The sequence below is a fragment of the Triturus cristatus genome, chromosome 5_2 (genome assembly GCF_964204655.1).
Source record: "Triturus cristatus chromosome 5_2, aTriCri1.1, whole genome shotgun sequence".
Lineage (NCBI taxonomy): Eukaryota > Metazoa > Chordata > Amphibia > Caudata > Salamandridae > Triturus > Triturus cristatus.
In genome coordinates this window covers 483,294,156-483,318,012 of record NC_140588.1, presented here as the reverse complement: position 1 = coordinate 483,318,012, position 23,857 = coordinate 483,294,156, and the positions used below count along the sequence as shown (strand labels likewise).

Sequence of the window (23,857 nt, the reverse complement as noted above, 5' to 3'; positions counted from 1 at the left end):
TGTCTGTTCAGCAGCTGTACTCCACCTTTTTCCTGGACAAACTGGTCCTCAGTACAAAAGCGTAACCTCTCCTGAAAGTTATCATGCCTTTCCATATAGAGCAGTTTATCAACCTGCCTTCTTCGCCCTGCCTCATTTAAAAAAAATATATTCTATTGAGGTTTTATGTTTTACAACCCTTGCGGGTACTATGTAATTAAGGAAGGAGCAAGCAAAGACAGACGTTCTCGTTTCACCAGTGTAAAATGTATATGGAGCATTAAGAATGGGTTACCTGACAAGGAGATTAGAAACTGACAAACCTAGTTAATAAAGCAATTTAAACAAACAATGAAGACGCGATGGCTTGACTTGAGCTATATGCAATAGAGTGTAAAGTGTGCGCTTGTTTTGTACAGCAGCCAAACTTAGTTGACTCAGAGGCCCTCCGAAGGCGGTATGGATCTGGTAGAAGAGGATAAATGAAACCTCTTCAACCTTTAGGGTTGAACAGGAAGCTGAGGAGTCATTCGGGGTAAAGGAGGCAACAGGGGAGCACGATTGAACAGGAAGGAAGACAGACTTGGTCATCTTGACCCAAAGAGAATGCTAACCTTTTACATCATGTAGCTATCTATTCACAGATTCACAAAGCACTTTTGCCTGGATAGCTATATCCGGCGTGAATGGCTCTTCGGCTGATCAGTCCTGCAGGATTTTCTGAATCATTTCACAGACCCACCTGGGGAAACCGTGCTCTGTGATGTAGTCACAAGATGAGGAGTCTGTAGTTAGAAGTCCTAATTAAAAGAACAAGTTACCTTTGATAACGCTTGTGAGACTCTAATCTCTGACCCATGGGTCTGTAGGCAAAGATTCCTCTAATCCTACAGACCCCTGGGACCTCGCCCCGTCTTCTGCCACGCCATCTCTGAATTGATCCACCCTTTCGCCATCCGCTCTATTTTTTACATCTTCCTAGGAGACCTCTGCTTCCAACTTGAGAACACTTAAGATGCTTTCACAGCTGACCTAGAAAGTATGGTCAACCGTGAACTTAAACAGCTGGTCTCCTACCTCACCCACACTGCTGGGCACACGCTCAACTGTATTTTGTCAGCCAGCAACAGGGTAAAATATACAGAGCAGCTCATCTGGACCGACCACCACTGCATCCATTTTCTCATCTTGGAACCACTAACACCTCCCGCCTCTACCGCCAGTGAGAAACTGTGCCCCCGGGCAAAGATATCAGAACAATGATGGACCAACGCCCTAAACTTCCACCTACTCACCACCACCTGAGACACAGAACACGCGGTGGGCAACTTTGCGAACTGGCTCACGGCAAACGCTGATGAAGTCGCACCGAAGAAACCCACATACCCCTGCAAATATACACAACTCCCCAACTGGTTCACAGAAGAACTGAAGACCCAGAAATGTGACTGCAGACAGAAGGAAAGAAAATGGAATGCCAGTAAGACCTTCGAGGACCTAGAACGCTGCAAAGATGCCCTTAACCGATACCACCACCTCCTGAAGAAGACCAAGAAGATCAACCTAGCCACCCGCATTAAGGACAGCTCCAGCAACAGCAAGGAACTTTTCAACATAGTCAAGGAATTCACCAACACCTTAACAACTGAAAATATTACTCCCTTGCAAGCTCTCTGCGACACCCTTGCAGACTTTTTTCACAACAAAATCAGCGCCATCTACCAAGACTTTGTGTTCCAACCCCCGACGATGACAGCATCACCTGTACGATGCGGACTGAGATACACCCAGACCAGCCCACCTCGTGGAACATCCTCTTTGAGAAGGAAGCGCAGTCTATCATGAGATCCATCCACTCCAGAGCCGCATCAGACCCCTGCCCACACCATATGTTCAACCTCGACAATCAACCCATCAGCAAAGAACTCACCAAGGTCCTCCACTCCTTAATCTCCCCTGCCCACTCCCCCCAGTAATGGAAACATGCTGACGTGAAGCTGCTGTTAAGGAAGCTATCCGCGGACCCAGGGGAACCTAAGAAAAACCGACCAATCTCCCTTTCCCAGCTAAGGTCATTGAGAAAGCAATCAACGTCCAGCTCACTAGACCTCTGGAGAACCACAACCTTCTGACCCCCTCCCAATCAGGCATCAGAGCTAACCACAGCACAGAGACAGCCCTAGTCGCAGCCACAGATGACAGAATGCTGTTAGACCACAGAGAAACAGCAGCCCTCATTCTCCTCGACCTGTCAGCAACCTTTGACACCGTATCCCACCCCACACTGACTCCCAAAGATCAGAATCCAAGGAGTGGTTCTCAGGTGGATCCCATCCTACCTCACTGGAAGAATACAAAAGGTCATCCTCCTGCCCTACTCTTTGCTCCCTAAGAACATCACCTGCGGTGTACCCCAAGGCTCATCACTCGGCCCAACCTTCAACATATACATGAAACCCCTGGCAAACATCATTAAGAGCCACATACTTAATATCTCCTACGCCGACGACACCCATCTCATACTTTCACTGACTAATGACCCAGCGACCACCAAGGACAAGTTCCAAAGATGCATGAAAGACGTGGCCGCCTGGATGAACAACAACTGTCTCAAACTCAACACCAACTAGACAGAAGTATTCCTTTCAGGAAGGGAAAGGACACCCTCTGGAACAACGCATGGTGGCCACCTGAGTTGGGCACTAACCCACTGAACATGCCCACAACTTCTGTATCATCCTCGACAGTCGGCTATACATGAAGAAGCAGGTTAACACCGCCTCCTCTGCTTGCTTCTTCACCCTCCGAATACTCTGAAGTTCTTCAGATGGCTCCCACCCAACACCAGGCGAAGAGTCCAGCAAGTTCTTGTAAGCAGCAGACTAGACTACGGGAACTCCCTCTACGTAGGAATAACTGACCAACTTATTTATGAAACTCCAGACTATCCAGAAAACAGCAGCCAGACTCATCCTCGACCTCCCCAAGATGATTCACATCACCCTATACCTCAGAAACGTAACTGTCTAATATTTTCAAAGAGATGCTAGTTCAAAATGCTCACCCCAGCTTACAAGGCACAACACAACGAAGGACCGGCGTACCTCAACAATGGATTGAACTTTCACCAACCTCCTAGGAAACGCTGCTCCGAATCCCTCTCCCTAGCAGCCACTCGACACATCCATCGGGTGAACAGTGAAGGCCGCTTCTTCTACCACCTGGCGGTGAAGACCTGCAACAACCTCCCTCTACACCTCCGTGCCTCACCATCGATCCAGTAGTTCAAGAAGGACCTCAAAACCTGGATGATCAACAAATAGGAGAACATGCAGCTTGCTCTCCCAGCGCCTCGAGACCCTCACAGGTGATGCAGCTGCGCTCTACAAATCTTTATTGATTGATAGACCTGTATGCTGTGTGTGATGTAAGTCCCTGATGAAACTCAATTTTAAAATGCTGCTTGCTTTTCTGTGGTTAATGTCGTCATTGCTATTTACCTGCATGCTTGCTGTTCGGTTATTTTTACAGTACTACATTTCTTTGAAATAAGCACACTTTGAGCATTATCAAAACAATTCAAAGCTAACAAACAAGCAATATGTCGCTAAATCCAAATGTTGAGGAAATTTCAAGTCAGTGAAAAATGTCTAATGAAAAGAACGACTGAAAATTGATTCTTGTTTCTTTAATTTTCTAGATAATGAAAGAAATACAAGAACATAAAATTAAGATTTACGAATTTCCTGAAACTGACGATGAAGAAGAAAACAGGATTGTAAAAAAAATCAAGGTACATAAACCTGTTAAAGTAAGGTAATTCTGTTGTGTTATTTCTTTCCACTGTGCACCACAATCTGTTTTTTTCTGGGCTGTGGTGAACTCTAAAAACCTTTTTAAAACTGGGGAAATAAGTTGTTTGCAAGCTTTCTCTGTATTAGAAAGTGACACTTTGTACATATGAATTTCACAGAGGATGACAAAGACCGTTTTTTTCGTATCCACAGGATGTTGACACTCTGACCTGTTTTGAGGTCTGTGATAGGCCTTAAATGGTTTTGCGCCTGTTATTCTTCGAAAGACACATCAGTGTTCACAGTAGAATTGTTTTCCAGTTGCTGACCACAAAGCCAAGGACACATTGTTTGAAGTGGAGATCCCGGGTCCTAAACAGGCCTGGGCGTAGTTCGTGGAGTTTTGCTATGCAGAACTCCGCTTAGTGACAAAAAAACTCTGCAAAGCTCCGCAAGTAGCCGAGTGCTGTGTGAACTGCTGTTCGCGCTGGTTTTTCTGACGCTCTGGTATAAATTCTACCCAAGCTGTAGCTCGCGCTCGCGAACTTACCATTTGCGAGCAGGGAAAAAACTCTGCTGCACTACGCGAAGTGGAGTTTTCAGCACTCCGCTAATACGCGGAGCGTGGAGTTCAGTAAAGTCTGCAAACCCTGTGAACGGAGCTGAGTTTACCGCCCAGGCCTAGCTCCTAAATGCCTTGTTTAAGTAATTTCAACAGGCGTATGCTTGGTTTTCAAATTGTCCATTATTCACATTTGATGATGCGTACTCTGGGTAGTGGAAAGGGAGGTCCGCTGCACACCAGGATATTGTCTCCTCCACTGGTTCCCACATACCCCATGACTAAAGTAAATAGTAGTTTCCAGGACCTGGCGCTCCTCTTGGCCAAAAGGGAGATTGCCCGGCACTGGAAGACACAGAGCAGGCCTAGTGTTAAAGGATGGAGAAGGGAAGTTTTACGTTGGTCGGGTTATGAGGGGGCGGTCTGACTTAAAGATGCCAGGCAGGGTCAGGGATCCCTCGAGGCTGCCAGGGCGTGGGAGGCATTAGTGGAGGAATTGGAAAAAAACAGATGGCACGCTGCTCAAAAAACCCTCGCATACATCCTGATTACACAGACAACACTCAAGACCTTGTAATGAGTACCTATACCGTGAGCACGTGGTCCTTCCTCAAATGTGCGCTCATAGAGGATTTCAGGGCTTGAGTAATAATCATAAAAGGGCTTCGTCCAACACACTCTGGATTCCACGATGGGGAAAAAGTCTGAATGCTGCATTCTAACTTATAGCATGCCCAGCAAGCGGGTGTTGGGGGGGAGGGGGAGTTCTGTTGTTCCTATAAGGGAGTAACTGAAATTTGTCTACCAAAGACCTAAGATGCACAGGATGATGCAAGGGTTGATGTGACAACATCCTCAATCTGGTAGTTTTGCTATTACATATTGGGAAAGTCTAAGATACTGAGTCCGGGAGGACTAGAGGTTTTGTTCAGAGCATTACAATTTATCGCGATTGAATATTTGTCATATTTGGTGACAGACAGCTGGTTATAATTGAAAACAATAAAATTTTGTTAAGAAAAAAAATTTAAGCAAAATGCCATTACTCACAATGTGGGAGAGCAAATGGCTGAAGTGCGCCCACCTTTTTCTCCATGCTGTATGTTGAGGTAGATTGAGGCAAAATTTGAATGACGTTTGAATAGATCAGTGTACGCACAGGACTGACCTAAAGGCCCCCTTTAGGTTTATATTTATGTGTATGTTTTATATAATGCGTTTTAATTACACGAGGCTATTAAGAAAGCTAAAGCAGTCTATATGCCAGAATTAAAAGTTCAGTGTAACAGAAATATACAAGTAGTTACATAGGTGTAAAGAAGTCATGTGAGATTCACCTGCACATACAGAACTGAATTTAATCATTTCATTTCTCCTTTATGGTTCATAAGCACACTCCTGTACCAGCGAAAATGGGTGAACATGGTTAGGGGTACTTTCCGAAAACGCCGACATGACAAATGCAGATATAAAGGCGTTAGATTGACTCCCCGCCTCCCCCCTCTTGGTGACCGCTTCAAAATTCGGGCAGTTTTATTTCCCTAGAGTGCACCTTTCCGGCAGGGGGGCTTTTAAAACGAAGCAGTCTCAATCTGCCCAGTTTCTTTTAGTTGTTTGTGCACTGCTGATGAGGATTCCATGCCTCCCCAAATGTAGAACTACTACATCCCTGGAACCAAGACCCAGTTTGCTAGTTTAGCGACTGGCATCACATTTGATCAAAATAGAAACTCAGCAGTTCAGACATGTGCTTCCTGTTCTCTCGACAGCTGCAGCTTTTTCTAGCCAGGCCTAACAAGGTTTTACAGAAACCTCCCCAAAAAGATGAAAAGCAGCAAACGAGTTGCGTGTTGTTGGATTACTTCCTCTGCAGCGGTTTTAAGCTCTCTGTAAGCAGGCACTCAACTGAGCATTTGCGGCTGGTGTCTCGTGTGATGGACATGTCTCGCGCCAAATAAATTAAGGGCTGATTCTGACTTTATTGCTTACCAGGCAAGTGATTTAAGAACAATGTAATTGCTACATTACGTAGTGCTGCAGCGCTAGGAAGCAGCAAGTGTTATACGAGAATAATGGCCATTTATTAACTTGCTGTGAGAAAGTCATCGGCCCTTTCCACTTTACTATTTAACCAGTCTTACAGCTTGAGTAATCCTCTTCTCCTATCTTTCTTGTTCATATTGAAAATCAAACCATTCTCCTCTAAAGTTATTTGACTTTTTCCACATCCTTGTAATAGCCGACCGCTTCATCATTCTTGAGTAGTTTGTTTTTATTTTGATTACGGGACAGAGTTTACTTTCGTAGTAGAAAGACCTATACATAGAGTGATTAAAATAAGCATGGTCAGTACTTTGATAGATCTTTTAGGATATTTATTGACACTGTCAGATCCTGTCGGGGAGGGGCACAGGACAGACCGGAGCTACTCAGCCCCAGGTGTGGTGGTTGAGGTCATTTGCCACTGGGGCCATCTCACTATGGCTGTACAAACTGGGCCGAGTACAACCGTTTCCGAACAAATCTCTAAGGTTAGCGAGTGCAAGCAGTCACCGCCTTTTGGGTGGCAGGTTCTCAAAACCCCACAGTCAAAAAACAGTATAATATAATGTCCAGCCCAAATTCTCATCTTTTAAGACAAAAGTATTTTTTAATCTGACTGCGAAAATCAATATAACACAGTTCGGTCATTCACCATAGAGGGTTGTGGTAAGTTGTGCTAAACATGAGGTAAGCTCCTTTCCCTTGTAATCGTCCTCCCTCCGAGTTGGGGGATCCCGCAGCTAATGTCCCATAAGCTAGGTTCTAGCCATGGTCCAGCCTCTGGTGCAGAATGCTTAGAGGTGTGCATAGGCAGTCTCCTGCTACGGTGATGGTCTGCGGTTGGCTTTGAAGCGGCATACCAGTTATTGCTGTTGGGAGTTGCGGCCTTGAGGCCGAGTTCTCCTTCGTGCAGGGCAGTTGCAGCAATCTGGTCAGTTTGGGGCTTCGCCTGCACTGGAATGTACTTGGTGGCGGCATCAGTACTACTCTTTGTGACTTGTCTCAGGTGGCTGGTTTAACTCGAGATGACCTGCTGTGGTACGGGCGTTGTTGCAGCTTCCCAAAGGCACTATGTACAGAGACCATTGGACCCCCTTCTCTACACGTCACTCCTGGATTGTACTCTCAAGCTCGCCAGCCTCCTACAAGTGCTCTTCATGCCTGGAACACGATGGGCCTCTCCTTCCCAGACAGTTTCACCTCCGCCAGGCTAAGAAACTCTTCTTTCCTCTCCCAGGTGGCATCCAGGCTTCAAGTGTTTTCAGGCAGATCCTCAACTCCTCCTGCAGAGCGTGGTGACTTCACAAGATGTCACCTCACTTGTGGGAGACTGGCTGTCAGGCAGACATAAAGCCTGGTCAAACAGTAGTTGTTTGAGTACACGAGGGACCACTCCCTCCCTTGGTCAAGAAAAACCCGAGACTGGAACAATGTGGGATGGTTTGGATCCCACTGTTGGACACATGCATAACATCTTCATGGAATTTTGAAAGCAAGCCCGATCTCCATCCTCCTCACGTCAGTGTAGAGTCTCCACCCGTCAGCCACAAGAATACAAGCAATACATTGTTTGTGGAAGCTATCCTGACCCTCCATCTTGTGCCATGTTAAACCGGGGGCCCAAAATACAGGCAGACAGAACCACACACACTGCACATGCACTCAACACACAGAGTCCAGGCTCACTGCACAGGCAAATGCACTCAACATACACACAGGATGTCAGTGCTCAGTGATGAGTCGGACAGAGTGGAATTTTACACGTAGGGTGAGAAGACTAAACGCACTGACACAATGAAAAGGTTTTGTCAACCCATAAATCACAAAACATGGTATGCTGCCCCCACTACTTAGTGATGAACCCTGGGCTGTAATAGTAGTCCAATGTGAAGCACAGACTGGTCCAGCACCTCACATTGCCAGGGACAGTCCTAGGCCTCGACGCACATGCTAGGCCTGTGTGAGAAAAATTCAGGCTTTCATATTTAAATGCAGTTCGACACTGAGTGTAGAGGGACACACCGAATACAACGCAGGGACCAATCCCGTCCCACCAGGCATACACAAATGTTGCTCGTACACATTCCCTTTTAAGAGCTACCTTTGGAGGTCACTGAACTGAGACGTGAATCCTGGTGATGGTATTGTGTGGAGAGCATCCGCCGTGGTCAACAGCTGCATTGCTGGGAGGTAGAGCATACCTCGCTCGCGCGTGCTCTCTAGTAACTGAAGGGCCAGCCCGAATGGAATATTCCGTGTTTATTCAAAGTTTGGGGCCGGGGTAACCTCTTCTCCTTGTTTTGTTGTCGAGCAGTAGCGTATGGAACATTAGTTCCAATTAGCTGCCAAGTGTAATCTTTCTCGGGAAAGATCTGTTCTCGCTCCTGGAGCCGTGCCACATTCCACCCCTCTTCCCTTAACCAAGGAAAAGGAACCCGGAGCCAAGTGCGCTCTTCTATAAATAGGTTTTATTCGGATCTCAACCCGATGTAAGAGCAGTCTCTGAGCCTGCCAGCATATTTTACAGATCTTATGTTTCCACAAAGCGCACGGGCAGGATGTTGCTTGTCACTTGCTTCCGTGATCAGAGTAGGCCCACGAGGTGAAATCTATGGTGCCTCATGGAGTATTTGTATTTTGCGCCTTTTGTATTAGGATAGTTTGTTCTGTTCGCTCTTCAGTATAGCAGCCCTAGTTTGCGAAAGTTTTTGTGTACAATTAAGGGTGTAACACCGCCCACATTAGGGTGACCAACTGACATGGGTGCAAATTCAGGACAGTGAGTGTAAAAATTCAGGACAAGGGGTCAAAATTCAGGACAAAAATTCAGGACAGGAGGTCAAAATTCAGGACAAAAGGTACGTTTTACAGACACATCACAGAAGGTTGCGCAATAGTATATAAGTAAGTAAATAGACAACTACTAAAGTACAAGTGAAAGTAAGTTTATATTAGGTTGATACAATTGTGCACTTCATGGTTTGTCAGTGTGCGCGCAGCTTTAAGCAAATGTGCAGGTCTTTTTGTGATAACAAAACCGCCCCCACCTTTCCAGCTCCCAGAGAAAACGCCCAATGCCCGGTTCGGCCAGGCCGGCCTTGATACCACCCTCCAATGGCGCCCCTCATCTTCACATAGACCCTCTCTCACGTGTATTTAATTTCTTCTATAGTGCTACTCATCCCAAGTATGTGGGGCAGAGTGTTGGAGTGCGTTACAACACACACATTATATAGAGACAATCACTCATATAAATGTGAGTGTCAATGTATAGGAAATGTTGCTTAAGATAATGGGGCTTACAATGTGTAATCATACTTTCATCCATCATTCAGTCTTTCACCATTCATTCTGTCCTTCCATCTATGTGCCCATCCATGTCCATATTCATCCATTTACAAGCCTATCCATCACGTATCCTTCCATCCTTCATTTCACTCATCCATCCCTCAATCCACCCTTTTACTCATCCATCATCCATTCATCCACCCTTTCACCCTATCCATCCGTACACTCATCCATCCACTCTTCCACCCATCCATCCATCCACTCACTCATCCATCCAGCCATTTACCTATCCAGCCATCCTTTCACTTACTTATTCATCCATCCAGTCACTCATCCTTCTACCCATTCACCCATTCAGTCATTCATTTATCCATCCCCCTTTCTCTTTCAAATCCCCTTTCACTTAGCCATCAATCCTTCCATCCACCCACCCACTCATGAATCCATCCATTGAACCTATCATTCATCCATCCTTTCACTCATCCATCCTTTCTCATCCATCCACCATTTCACTCCTTCACTCATCTATCCATCCTTTTGTCCATCTACCTGCCCTTTCACTCACTCATCCAGCCTTACATCCACCCTTTCACTCATCCACCCATCCATTCACCCTTTCACTTATCAATTCACCCTTTCACTTATCAATTCATCAATCCATCCATCATTTCACTCATCCATCAATCCATCATTTCACTCATCTATCCACCCATCTCTCCACCCATCCCTTCATTTACTTATTCACTCACCTTTTCACATTAATTATGAGACCCATCAAGAACTCCACCCTCGCTGTAGTTCCTAAAGCAAGGGGTGGGGTGGGGCAGGGTTCACTATGCCCCTGCACTTAGGCAATCTGAAAAAGTGGAAGGCATGAGTCATGCATGATGCACAGTGCCTGGACGTGGGGCGACTTTGACATGGTGTTGTTTCCAGAGCTTTAAGTGGGATGTAAAAACTATGGGGGTCTCTCCAAAAGGGTGTTTAATGTAATAAAATGCGTGGCTTAAAACACAAACTAAAAATCAGTGCTGAATATAATGTGCCGCCCGACTGGTATTTTTGTTGCTTGTGTCATTGCATCCAGATATATAATACAACAAGTGACGGTACACTTAGAACAAGTAACGTTACACCTACAACAAGCCAGAACTATTGGCTTTGTCAATGGTTGTTAGTTGCATAAAAGTAAAAAGCAGCAACCATGGCTGCTATACTATAACTATAATCCTTTCCTTTGATCTTCTTTCACTGCCTTCCTTCATTAACTGGATTCTCAGGTAGCAGCAGCATGGGCGTTTTTGCACTTCCAGGTGACAGAATGCCCTGCCCTGGACCGAGGCTGGAGGAGGCCACCACATGCTGTGCCAGCCCAGACTGTCCCATTGTCATTCTGTATGTGGCAATCAGCCCGACACAGAATGACAATGGGCGGGGTGGGGCTGCTCTTGTACTCGGAGGAGTGCGAGGCGGCCCCATCAGGGGTCTGAGGCCTCGCAGGGGAACAGATCTGTTTCCTGAAATGCCTAAAATTACGGACAAAAGGCGTCCGTAAAAAGGATCCTCACGGACAACGGACGTGAGGTCCAATTTACGGACTGTCCGTGAAATTTACGGACGGTTGGTCACCCTAGCCCACATGCACCTATACCCAAACAAAGTCCATGTGCTAATGACGTGCAGGACCCGTCTGAAAGGTCTACCCCCGTGTATGTACATAGACAGCGTTCGCAGCTGAGACTTTATTTCAGCCAGTGAGTAACCCACCCGTGTCTTTGCTGCTCTTTGAGGTACTCTTCTCTTTTGAGTGTACTCGTATATTGTGCACGGGTAGCTGGTTCCCCCGGGCACATCGTGTCTGATTGATGTTTGCAAGGTGTGTTTTTTCGCGATCGGCAGTGCTAACAGTGTCCACTACAGGTTCTGGATCCATAATTTGTTTGCTCAGTTCTGCTGCCTTCCTTCCATAGCTGCTGCATTTGCAAAATAGGTTGCGCTGAGGCAAAGCCCCAACCAGTGCAGCTTCCGTTTTCCTTGAAATCCAGGTTTGGTTGTAGCTTAACTCAATCGTTTATGCACACAAGTGGACGTGTGAAGCCCGAGGATGTGGCCTAATGGTTAGGGTGGCCGACTTTGAAGCTAGGGAACCACGTTCGAGTCTGACGTGAGGCTCAAGCATCTTGTGATTCTGAGCAAATCACTTTGTCTCCCCTACCTAAAAAATGAATGGGTCTGTCCGTAATGCAACTGGTGCGCATGTAAAGCTCTCCGATACCTTTGGGTCAAGTTAGCGCTATATAAAACTGCAACCCAAAAAAATCTGGAAAAAAACGTGATTATCTTGAGACATTTTACAAATCTGTCACTGACGTGGACCTGGAGTCGAGGTTTAGAATTTAGAACTGCCTCTTTTTAGTAAGCCAGATTTTGAATGAGTTCCTCGGATACTATGTTGGTATTTGGTTGCCATTCTGTTGAAACGGAGAGCACTGTATGATGGACAAGAAGAAATCCAGTCACAGCGCCTGCGATCTCAGCTGGTCGAGCTAGCTTAGCAGCGCATGCGCTGCTCGTGCTGCGAGGCATGCTGTATTCGGGTATGTTTTAGAAGCAGTGTGGAAGCCCCGCCCGTATTTTTCATTGGCTGGCACCATCCTCCATGGTAAATGCTGGCTTCCGATTGATGAGGCTTCTTAGTCCCTCCTTGTTACCGCCGTGTCTCCTTTTGGGACCACCCATCAGGTCTGGATCTTTTACTTGCGGTGTTACACTGTCTCCTTCATTAGTCGGTAAGTACTATATGGTTTTTCACAATGGCGACAGCTTGTCTGGTATTTGTATTCAGTGTTTTAGCGCAGGGCTGTGGAGCATGAGAACCAGGTCAGCAGAGCTGCTCCAGAGCCAGAGAACCAGGTCAGCAGAGCTGCTGTAGAGCCAGAGAACCAGGTCAGCAGAGCTGCTGTAGAGCCCGAGAACGAGGTCACCAGAGCTGCTCTATGGCCACAGAACTGGGCCAGAGAACCAGGTCAGCAGAGCTGCTGTCAAGCCAGAGAAGCAGGTCATTAAGCTACTGTAGAGCCATAGAACCGGGTCAGCAGAGTTGCTGTAGATCCTGAGAAGCAGGTCCGCAGAGCTGGTCTAGAGCCAGAGAACCAGGTCAGCAGAGCTGCTGTAGAGCCAGAGAACCAAGCCAGCAGAGCTGCTGTAGAGCCAGAGAACCAAGCCAGCAGAGCTGCTGTAGAGCCAGAGAACCAAGCCAGCAGAGCTGCTGTAGAGCCCGAGAACGAGGTCACCAGAGCTGCTCTATGGCCAGAGAACTGGGCCAGAGAACCAGGTCAGCAGAGCTGCTGTAGAGCCATAGAACCAGGTCAGCAGAGCTGCTGTAGAGTCATAGAACCAGGTCAGCAGACACACTCTTTGAGCCAGAGAACCAGTTCTGCAGAGCCACACTAGAGCCTGAGAACCGGGTCAGTAAAGCCGCTCTAGAGCCAGAGAACCGGGTCAGCAGAACGGCTCTAGAGCCAGAGAACCAGGTCAGCAGAGCTCTCTAGAGCCAGACAACCAGGCCAGCAGAACCGTCCTAGAGCCAGAGAACCAGGTCAGCAGAGCTGCTCCAGAGCCTGAGAACCAGGTCAGCAGAGCTGCTGTAGAGCCAGAGAAGCAGGTCAGCAGAGGCACCCTATACCCAGAGAACCAGGTCCACAGAGCTGCTGTAGAGCCGGAGAACCCAGCCAGCAGAGCTGCTGTAGAGCCCGAGAACGAGGTCACCAGAGCTGCTCTATGGCCACAGAACTGGGCCAGAGAACCAGGTCAGCAGAGCTGCTGTCAAGCCAGAGAAGCAGGTCATTAAGCTACTGTAGAGCCATAGAACCGGGTCAGCAGAGTTGCTGTAGATCCTGAGAAGCAGGTCCGCAGAGCTGGTCTAGAGCCAGAGAACCAGGTCAGCAGAGCTGCTGTAGAGCCAGAGAACCAAGCCAGCAGAGCTGCTGTAGAGCCAGAGAACCAAGCCAGCAGAGCTGCTGTAGAGCCAGAGAACCAAGCCAGCAGAGCTGCTGTAGAGCCCGAGAACGAGGTCACCAGAGCTGCTCTATGGCCAGAGAACTGGGCCAGAGAACCAGGTCAGCAGAGCTGCTGTAGAGCCATAGAACCAGGTCAGCAGAGCTGCTGTAGAGTCATAGAACCAGGTCAGCAGACACACTCTTTGAGCCAGAGAACCAGTTCTGCAGAGCCACACTAGAGCCTGAGAACCGGGTCAGTAAAGCCGCTCTAGAGCCAGAGAACCGGGTCAGCAGAACGGCTCTAGAGCCAGAGAACCAGGTCAGCAGAGCTCTCTAGAGCCAGACAACCAGGCCAGCAGAACCGTCCTAGAGCCAGAGAACCAGGTCAGCAGAGCTGCTCCAGAGCCAGAGAACCAGGTCAGCAGAGCTGCTGTAGAGCCAGAGAAGCAGGTCAGCAGAGGCACCCTATACCCAGAGAACCAGGTCCACAGAGCTGCTGTAGAGCCGGAGAACCCAGCCAGCAGAGCTGCTGTAGAGCCCGAGAACGAGGTCACCAGAGCTGCTCTATGGCCACAGAACTGGGCCAGAGAACCAGGTCAGCAGAGCTGCTGTCAAGCCAGAGAAGCAGGTCATTAAGCTACTGTAGAGCCATAGAACCGGGTCAGCAGAGTTGCTGTAGATCCTGAGAAGCAGGTCCGCAGAGCTGGTCTAGAGCCAGAGAACCAGGTCAGCAGAGCTGCTGTAGAGCCAGAGAACCAAGCCAGCAGAGCTGCTGTAGAGCCAGAGAACCAAGCCAGCAGAGCTGCTGTAGAGCCAGAGAACCAAGCCAGCAGAGCTGCTGTAGAGCCCGAGAACGAGGTCACCAGAGCTGCTCTATGGCCAGAGAACTGGGCCAGAGAACCAGGTCAGCAGAGCTGCTGTAGAGCCATAGAACCAGGTCAGCAGAGCTGCTGTAGAGTCATAGAACCAGGTCAGCAGACACACTCTTTGAGCCAGAGAACCAGTTCTGCAGAGCCACACTAGAGCCTGAGAACCGGGTCAGTAAAGCCGCTCTAGAGCCAGAGAACCGGGTCAGCAGAACGGCTCTAGAGCCAGAGAACCAGGTCAGCAGAGCTCTCTAGAGCCAGACAACCAGGCCAGCAGAACCGTCCTAGAGCCAGAGAACCAGGTCAGCAGAGCTGCTCCAGAGCCAGAGAACCAGGTCAGCAGAGCTGCTGTAGAGCCAGAGAAGCAGGTCAGCAGAGGCACCCTATACCCAGAGAACCAGGTCCACAGAGCTGCTGTAGAGCCGGAGAACCCAGCCAGCAGAGCTGCTGTAGAGCCCGAGAACGAGGTCACCAGAGCTGCTCTATGGCCACAGAACTGGGCCAGAGAACCAGGTCAGCAGAGCTGCTGTCAAGCCAGAGAAGCAGGTCATTAAGCTACTGTAGAGCCATAGAACCGGGTCAGCAGAGTTGCTGTAGATCCTGAGAAGCAGGTCCGCAGAGCTGGTCTAGAGCCAGAGAACCAGGTCAGCAGAGCAGCTCTAGAGCCAGAGAACCAGGTCCGCAGAGCTGCTCTAGAGCCAGAGAACCAGGTCACCCAAGCCGCTGTAGAGCCAGAGAACCAGGTCAGCCGAGTCGCTGTAGAGCCAGAGAACCAGGTCAGCAGAGCTGCTCTAGAGCCAGAGACCCAGGTCTGCAAGATGCTCTAGAGCCAGAGAACCAGGTCCGCTGAGCCACTGTAGAGCCTGAGACCCAGCTCAGCAGAGCCGCTCTCGAGCCAGAGAACCAGTTCAGCAGAGCCGCTCTAGAGCCAGAGAACCAGTTCAGTAGAGCCGCTCTAGAGCCTGAGAACCGGGTCAGTAGAACCGCTCTAGAGCCATAAAACCGGGTCAGTAGAGCCGCTGTAGAGCCAGAGAACCAGGTCAGCCAAGCCGCTGTAGAGCCAGAGAACCAGGTCAGCCGAGCCGCTGTAGAGCCAGAGAACCAGGTCAGCCGAGCCGCTGTAGAGCCAGAGAACCAGGTCAGAAGCGTCGCTCTAGAACCAGAGAACCAGGTCAGCAGAGCCGCTCTAGAGCCAGAGAATCAAGCCAGCAGCGCCGCTCTAGAACCAGGTCAGCAGAGCCACTCTAAAGCCTGAGAACCAGGTTACCAGAGCTGCTGTAGAGCCAGAGAACCAAGCCAGCAGAGCTGCTGTAGAGCCAGAGAACCAAGCCAGCAGAGCTGCTGTAGAGCCAGAGAACCAAGCCAGCAGAGCTGCTGTAGAGCCCGAGAACGAGGTCACCAGAGCTGCTCTATGGCCAGAGAACTGGGCCAGAGAACCAGGTCAGCAGAGCTGCTGTAGAGCCATAGAACCAGGTCAGCAGAACTGCTGTAGAGTCATAGAACCAGGTCAGCAGACACACTCTTTGAGCCAGAGAACCAGTTCTGCAGAGCCACACTAGAGCCTGAGAACCGGGTCAGTAAAGCCGCTCTAGAGCCAGAGAACCGGGTCAGCAGAACGGCTCTAGAGCCAGAGAACCAGGTCAGCAGAGCTCTCTAGAGCCAGACAACCAGGCCAGCAGAACCGTCCTAGAGCCAGAGAACCAGGTCAGCAGAGCTGCTCCAGAGCCTGAGAACCAGGTCAGCAGAGCTGCTGTAGAGCCAGAGAAGCAGGTCAGCAGAGGCACCCTATACCCAGAGAACCAGGTCCACAGAGCTGCTGTAGAGCCGGAGAACCCAGCCAGCAGAGCTGCTGTAGAGCCCGAGAACGAGGTCACCAGAGCTGCTCTATGGCCACAGAACTGGGCCAGAGAACCAGGTCAGCAGAGCTGCTGTCAAGCCAGAGAAGCAGGTCATTAAGCTACTGTAGAGCCATAGAACCGGGTCAGCAGAGTTGCTGTAGATCCTGAGAAGCAGGTCCGCAGAGCTGGTCTAGAGCCAGAGAACCAGGTCAGCAGAGCTGCTGTAGAGCCAGAGAACCAAGCCAGCAGAGCTGCTGTAGAGCCAGAGAACCAAGCCAGCAGAGCTGCTGTAGAGCCAGAGAACCAAGCCAGCAGAGCTGCTGTAGAGCCAGAGAACCAAGCCAGCAGAGCTGCTGTAGAGCCCGAGAACGAGGTCACCAGAGCTGCTCTATGGCCAGAGAACTGGGCCAGAGAACCAGGTCAGCAGAGCTGCTGTAGAGCCATAGAACCAGGTCAGCAGAGCTGCTGTAGAGTCATAGAACCAGGTCAGCAGACACACTCTTTGAGCCAGAGAACCAGTTCTGCAGAGCCACACTAGAGCCTGAGAACCGGGTCAGTAAAGCCGCTCTAGAGCCAGAGAACCGGGTCAGCAGAACGGCTCTAGAGCCAGAGAACCAGGTCAGCAGAGCTCTCTAGAGCCAGACAACCAGGCCAGCAGAACCGTCCTAGAGCCAGAGAACCAGGTCAGCAGAGCTGCTCCAGAGCCAGAGAACCAGGTCAGCAGAGCTGCTGTAGAGCCAGAGAAGCAGGTCAGCAGAGGCACCCTATACCCAGAGAACCAGGTCCACAGAGCTGCTGTAGAGCCGGAGAACCCAGCCAGCAGAGCTGCTGTAGAGCCCGAGAACGAGGTCACCAGAGCTGCTCTATGGCCACAGAACTGGGCCAGAGAACCAGGTCAGCAGAGCTGCTGTCAAGCCAGAGAAGCAGGTCATTAAGCTACTGTAGAGCCATAGAACCGGGTCAGCAGAGTTGCTGTAGATCCTGAGAAGCAGGTCCGCAGAGCTGGTCTAGAGCCAGAGAACCAGGTCAGCAGAGCTGCTGTAGAGCCAGAGAACCAAGCCAGCAGAGCTGCTGTAGAGCCAGAGAACCAAGCCAGCAGAGCTGCTGTAGAGCCAGAGAACCAAGCCAGCAGAGCTGCTGTAGAGCCCGAGAACGAGGTCACCAGAGCTGCTCTATGGCCAGAGAACTGGGCCAGAGAACCAGGTCAGCAGAGCTGCTGTAGAGCCATAGAACCAGGTCAGCAGAGCTGCTGTAGAGTCATAGAACCAGGTCAGCAGACACACTCTTTGAGCCAGAGAACCAGTTCTGCAGAGCCACACTAGAGCCTGAGAACCGGGTCAGTAAAGCCGCTCTAGAGCCAGAGAACCGGGTCAGCAGAACGGCTCTAGAGCCAGAGAACCAGGTCAGCAGAGCTCTCTAGAGCCAGACAACCAGGCCAGCAGAACCGTCCTAGAGCCAGAGAACCAGGTCAGCAGAGCTGCTCCAGAGCCAGAGAACCAGGTCAGCAGAGCTGCTGTAGAGCCAGAGAAGCAGGTCAGCAGAGGCACCCTATACCCAGAGAACCAGGTCCACAGAGCTGCTGTAGAGCCGGAGAACCCAGCCAGCAGAGCTGCTGTAGAGCCCGAGAACGAGGTCACCAGAGCTGCTCTATGGCCACAGAACTGGGCCAGAGAACCAGGTCAGCAGAGCTGCTGTCAAGCCAGAGAAGCAGGTCATTAAGCTACTGTAGAGCCATAGAACCGGGTCAGCAGAGTTGCTGTAGATCCTGAGAAGCAGGTCCGCAGAGCTGGTCTAGAGCCAGAGAACCAGGTCAGCAGAGCAGCTCTAGAGCCAGAGAACCAGGTCCGCAGAGCTGCTCTAGAGCCAGAGAACCAGGTCACCCAAGCCGCTGTAGAGCCAGAGAACCAGGTCAGCCGAGTCGCTGTAGAGCCAGAGAACCAGGTCAGCAGAGCTGCTCTAGAGCCAGAGACCCAGGTCTGCAAGATGCTCTAGAGCCAGAGAACCAGGTCCGCTGAGCCACTGTAGAGCCTGAGACCCAGCTCAGCAGAGCCGCTCTCGAGCCAGAGAACCAGTTCAGCAGAGCCGCTCTAGAGCCAGAGAACCAGTTCAGTAGAGCCGCTCTAGAGCCTGAGAACCGGGTCAGTAGAACCGCTCTAGAGCCATAAAACCGGGTCAGTAGAGCCGCTGTAGAGCCAGAGAACCAGGTCAGCCAAGCCGCTGTAGAGCCAGAGAACCAGGTCAGCCGAGCCGCTGTAGAGCCAGAGAACCAGGTCAGCCGAGCCGCTGTAGAGCCAGAGAACCAGGTCAGAAGCGTCGCTCTAGAACCAGAGAACCAGGTCAGCAGAGCCGCTCTAGAGCCAGAGAATCAAGCCAGCAGCGCCGCTCTAGAACCAGGTCAGCAGAGCCACTCTAAAGCCTGAGAACCAGGTTACCAGAGCTGCTGTAGAGCCAGAGAACCAAGCCAGCAGAGCTGCTGTAGAGCCAGAGAACCAAGCCAGCAGAGCTGCTGTAGAGCCAGAGAACCAAGCCAGCAGAGCTGCTGTAGAGCCAGAGAACCAAGCCAGCAGAGCTGCTGTAGAGCCCGAGAACGAGGTCACCAGAGCTGCTCTATGGCCAGAGAACTGGGCCAGAGAACCAGGTCAGCAGAGCTGCTGTAGAGCCATAGAACCAGGTCAGCAGAACTGCTGTAGAGTCATAGAACCAGGTCAGCAGACACACTCTTTGAGCCAGAGAACCAGTTCTGCAGAGCCACACTAGAGCCTGAGAACCGGGTCAGTAAAGCCGCTCTAGAGCCAGAGAACCGGGTCAGCAGAACGGCTCTAGAGCCAGAGAACCAGGTCAGCAGAGCTCTCTAGAGCCAGACAACCAGGCCAGCAGAACCGTCCTAGAGCCAGAGAACCAGGTCAGCAGAGCTGCTCCAGAGCCAGAGAACCAGGTCAGCAGAGCTGCTGTAGAGCCAGAGAAGCAGGTCAGCAGAGGCACCCTATACCCAGAGAACCAGGTCCACAGAGCTGCTGTAGAGCCGGAGAACCCAGCCAGCAGAGCTGCTGTAGAGCCCGAGAACGAGGTCACCAGAGCTGCTCTATGGCCACAGAACTGGGCCAGAGAACCAGGTCAGCAGAGCTGCTGTCAAGCCAGAGAAGCAGGTCATTAAGCTACTGTAGAGCCATAGAACCGGGTCAGCAGAGTTGCTGTAGATCCTGAGAAGCAGGTCCGCAGAGCTGGTCTAGAGCCAGAGAACCAGGTCAGCAGAGCTGCTGTAGAGCCAGAGAACCAAGCCAGCAGAGCTGCTGTAGAGCCAGAGAACCAAGCCAGCAGAGCTGCTGTAGAGCCAGAGAACCAAGCCAGCAGAGCTGCTGTAGAGCCCGAGAACGAGGTCACCAGAGCTGCTCTATGGCCAGAGAACTGGGCCAGAGAACCAGGTCAGCAGAGCTGCTGTAGAGCCATAGAACCAGGTCAGCAGAGCTGCTGTAGAGTCATAGAACCAGGTCAGCAGACACACTCTTTGAGCCAGAGAACCAGTTCTGCAGAGCCACACTAGAGCCTGAGAACCGGGTCAGTAAAGCCGCTCTAGAGCCAGAGAACCGGGTCAGCAGAACGGCTCTAGAGCCAGAGAACCAGGTCAGCAGAGCTCTCTAGAGCCAGACAACCAGGCCAGCAGAACCGTCCTAGAGCCAGAGAAGCAGGTCAGCAGAGCTGCTCCAGAGCCAGAGAACCAGGTCAGCAGAGCTGCTGTAGAGCCAGAGAAGCAGGTCAGCAGAGGCACCCTATACCCAGAGAACCAGGTCCACAGAGCTGCTGTAGAGCCAGAGAACCCAGCCAGCAGAGCTGCTGTAGAGCCCGAGAACGAGGTCACCAGAGCTGCTCTATGGCCACAGAACTGGGCCAGAGAACCAGGTCAGCAAGCTACTGTAGCACCAGAGAACCAGGTCAGCAGAGCTGCTGTCAAGCCAGAGAAGCAGGCCATTAAGCTACTGTAGAGCCATAGAACCGGGTCAGCAGAGTTGCTGTAGATCCTGAGAAGCAGGTCAGCAGAGCTGCTGTCAAGCCAGAGAAGCAGGTCATTAAGCTACTGTAGAGCCAGAGAACCAGGTCAGCAGAGCTGCTCCAGAGCCAGAGAACCAGGTCAGCAGAACTGCTCCAGAGCCAGAGAACCAGGTCCGCAGAGCTGGTCTAGAGCCAGAGAACCAGGTCAGCAGAGCAGCTCTAGAGCCAGAGAACCAGGTCCGCAGAGCTGCTCTAGAGCCAGAGACCCAGGTCTGCAAGAGGCTCTAGAGCCAGAGAACCAGGTCCGCTGAGCCGCTGTAGAGCCAGAGAACCAGGTCAGCAGAGCCACTGTAGAGCCTGAGACCCAGCTCAGCAGAGCCGCTCTAGATCCAGAGAACCAGGTCAGCAGAGTCGCTCTAGAGCCAGAGAACCGGGTCCGCAAGCTGCTCTAGAGCCAGAGAACCCGGTCAGCAGAGCCGTTGTAGAGCCTGAGAATCAGGTCAGCACAGCTGCTGTAGATCCAGAGAACCAAGTCAGCAGAGCTGCTCTAGAGCCTGAGACCGAGGTCAGAACCGGTGCTACAGGGACTGGAGAGGTACAAACGTAATCCGGCACAGAAGAGGTGCAATGATGCAGCGTAATATGGCACATTCTATCGCAGTATTTTGCTCTTTTGTTATTTTACAACACCGTAGTACTGTCTGGGCAAACGTTTCTCCTCATTAGCAGCACTCTAACACCCGAATACAGCCATCAATAACGAAATGGTGACAGTTAATCTTTGCAGAGCATGTGTTCCTTTGGGGTACCACGGCTGATGCTTTTTAAAGCCTCTTTTGATCCATCTGAGCTAGAATCAATGTTTGCAGCTGATACAAAAGATCTGATTCATGCGGCAAGTGTGGAAAATATGTAAATACTCCAAGAACGCAGCGGCCACAATATTGCGTTATTCCAGTGGTACTGCCTATGAGCAAAGACTTGTAGTGTAATGGCCTTTGTTTACAGACTGTGTTGTAAATCCATGGAACTGTCCCCCAGAAGAATATTTGGGCAAAAAACCTCGAAGTACTGATAATGTAAGGGTAAAAGTGTAGATCATGCAGGGTCACTGAAGTCAGAAAGGAATGGGCAGTTCTGGACAGCATTGTCATTCTTCAGGTAGGAATTCCCATGCAGGGCAGTGCCAAGTAGCTGGGATGGAACAAGCATTTACAATGCAATAGGTCTCTCATTTACTCGAGTTGAAGCTATTGGCATTGTAAATGACAATGTCTTTTATTTATGTTTTAAAGACCAAAACCTAAATAAAAGGCATTGTCATTTACAATGCCAATAGCTCAAACGTGCGTAAATGCGATACCTATTGTATTGCAAATGCTTATTCATTCTGGAAGAGAGCGCTTTAGCTGTCTGCCTGAGCCTAAGCACCCTCTGCAGTGATGGCCGCCTAGCATTCTCGACATGTATTGTGGCAGTAGGCCCTAAACCCGATTTGTTTGTGCAGCAATGATGTAATTCCACATAACGAGGTGGGGTTCTTTTTTGTTTGTTTTTGATTTGTTGACTTGGGAAAATAAAACTTTTTGAGCATTTGACACCGCTGTTGTAAGGGAGCCTAGTTAGAGGTATCCTTTTTCCACAGATGCCCTTAAAACACGCTCCTGTTTCCTCTTACCCTTGTGTGATCTGCCCTTCGTGTGAAAAACTCTCCACTGTAGCACCTTTCAGCTGCACCCACTGCCACTTCACCTGCCACAGCACACACACCAGCCCACCTACCACCTGAACCCCGAACGTACCACAGACACCACTTGAACAAAAACACCAACTTGCATGCTCCATTCTCAACACAAGATCACTATGCAAGCATTCCACCAAATTATGGGACCTCATCACCACCATTGCCACTGACATAGTCTTCCTCACTGAGACCTGGCTCAACCACACATCTGCCTAGACATAGCCACAGCGATCCTTAACGGATATCAAATCACTCACCAGAACCGCACCAACAAGCCTGGAGGAGGAACAGCCATCATCCACAAAGAGTCCATACAGTACACCACCACCACCACCCCCATGAAACATCTCAACTTAAAGCTCCACATGTACGACAAGGCAACCATCAGAGGCACTCTGGCATACTGACCCCCAAGCCAGCGCTCCAGCGTCTGTAACACCATCACAGACTTCATTGCGCCCCTAGCCTTCAACTCCAAGGACTAGATCTTCGGCGACCTAAATTTCCACTTTGACTAACCCAGTGACATCAACACCTTCTCAACAGTAAGAGCAGCCTCGGATTGATTCAGAACATCCACGACCCTATGCACACTGCAGGACACACGCTGGACTCTATTTTTGCCTCCAGCAGCATCGTCAAATAGAGCCATGCCTCAGAACTCACGTGGACCAATCACTTAATTGTCCACTTCAGCATCTCCAGCCTCTGCAACGCCACCCCAAGACGACCAGTCCCCCCTCTCCCCCCCCCCCCCCCCTCCCCAAGATTTGGAACAAAATCTCAAAGACCAGCCGTTGATGCACTCAACACCTCCAACCCCACCACCAACCTCAAACAGGGAGTGAAGAACTTGTATGCCTGGATAACCATTTGTACAGAGAGCATCTTTCTCATCAAGAGCGACTTCCAGAGAAAATCTTCAAAAAAAAGGCCAGCTGGTACACCTAATAATTCAGAATAGTGAAACGAGACAGCAAACAGCTAGAGAGGGGATGGCGCACCAGCAAAGGCACCTCCGAAATGGCAGCCTTTAAGACCTCTCTTAACTTCTTAACTTCTACCACCCCTTGCTCAGGGCAGCAAAGTAGACCGTTCGAGCCGTACGTATCGAAACCAGCGGAAACACCACCAAGGAACTTTTCAACATTGTTAAGGAGTTCTCCAACTCGGCTGCCAGCGAAATCATCGGCACACCCTCACTGACTTCTTACATGACAAGACCACAACCATATACAGAAGCTTCTAACCCCAGCCCACACCTACAGACTTCCTCGACAGATACGCCACCAACGCAATCGAAACAAACCACAGACAGACAACCTGGAACCTCCTCTCCACCCAGGACACCACCTTCACAATAAAATCCACCTCCTTGGGAGCTCCCATAGACCCATCCCCGCACCGCACCATCAACCTCGTAAACCAAAGCTCGTAAACCAAAGGATTGGCCTGGAACTCACAACCCTGCTCAACACCTCTATCACCACCGCAACATTTCCTGGCACCTGGAAACATGTTGATGTCCGACCACTACTCAGAAAACCCTTCCCCGACCCCACCAAACACACAAACAACTGGCCAATCTCCCTGCTTCCATTCCCAGTGAAGGTACTGAAAAAGATCATCAACAAGCAACTCATGGCACACCTGGAGCAGAACCAGCTACTAGACGCATCCCAGTTGGGCTTCCGCTGCAATCACCGCACTAAAACCCCCCTGATCACAACCACCACCGACATCCGAACCCTCCTCGAC

General features: G+C 50.4%; 1 protein-coding gene across 5 annotated transcripts in view; it reads left to right on the top strand.

Annotated features, from left to right (window-relative positions):
• The window catches only part of SEPTIN7 (septin 7), a 495,709-nt gene that overhangs the window by 360,763 nt on the left and 111,089 nt on the right, over positions 1-23,857 (top strand). For all 5 annotated transcript variants that reach the window (XM_085607478.1, XM_085607476.1, XM_085607479.1 and 2 more), the window contains one exon: positions 3,680-3,772. In XM_085607478.1, coding sequence (XP_085463604.1) covers positions 3,680-3,772 — 93 coding nt within the window. The remainder of the gene's footprint in view (positions 1-3,679; positions 3,773-23,857) is intronic.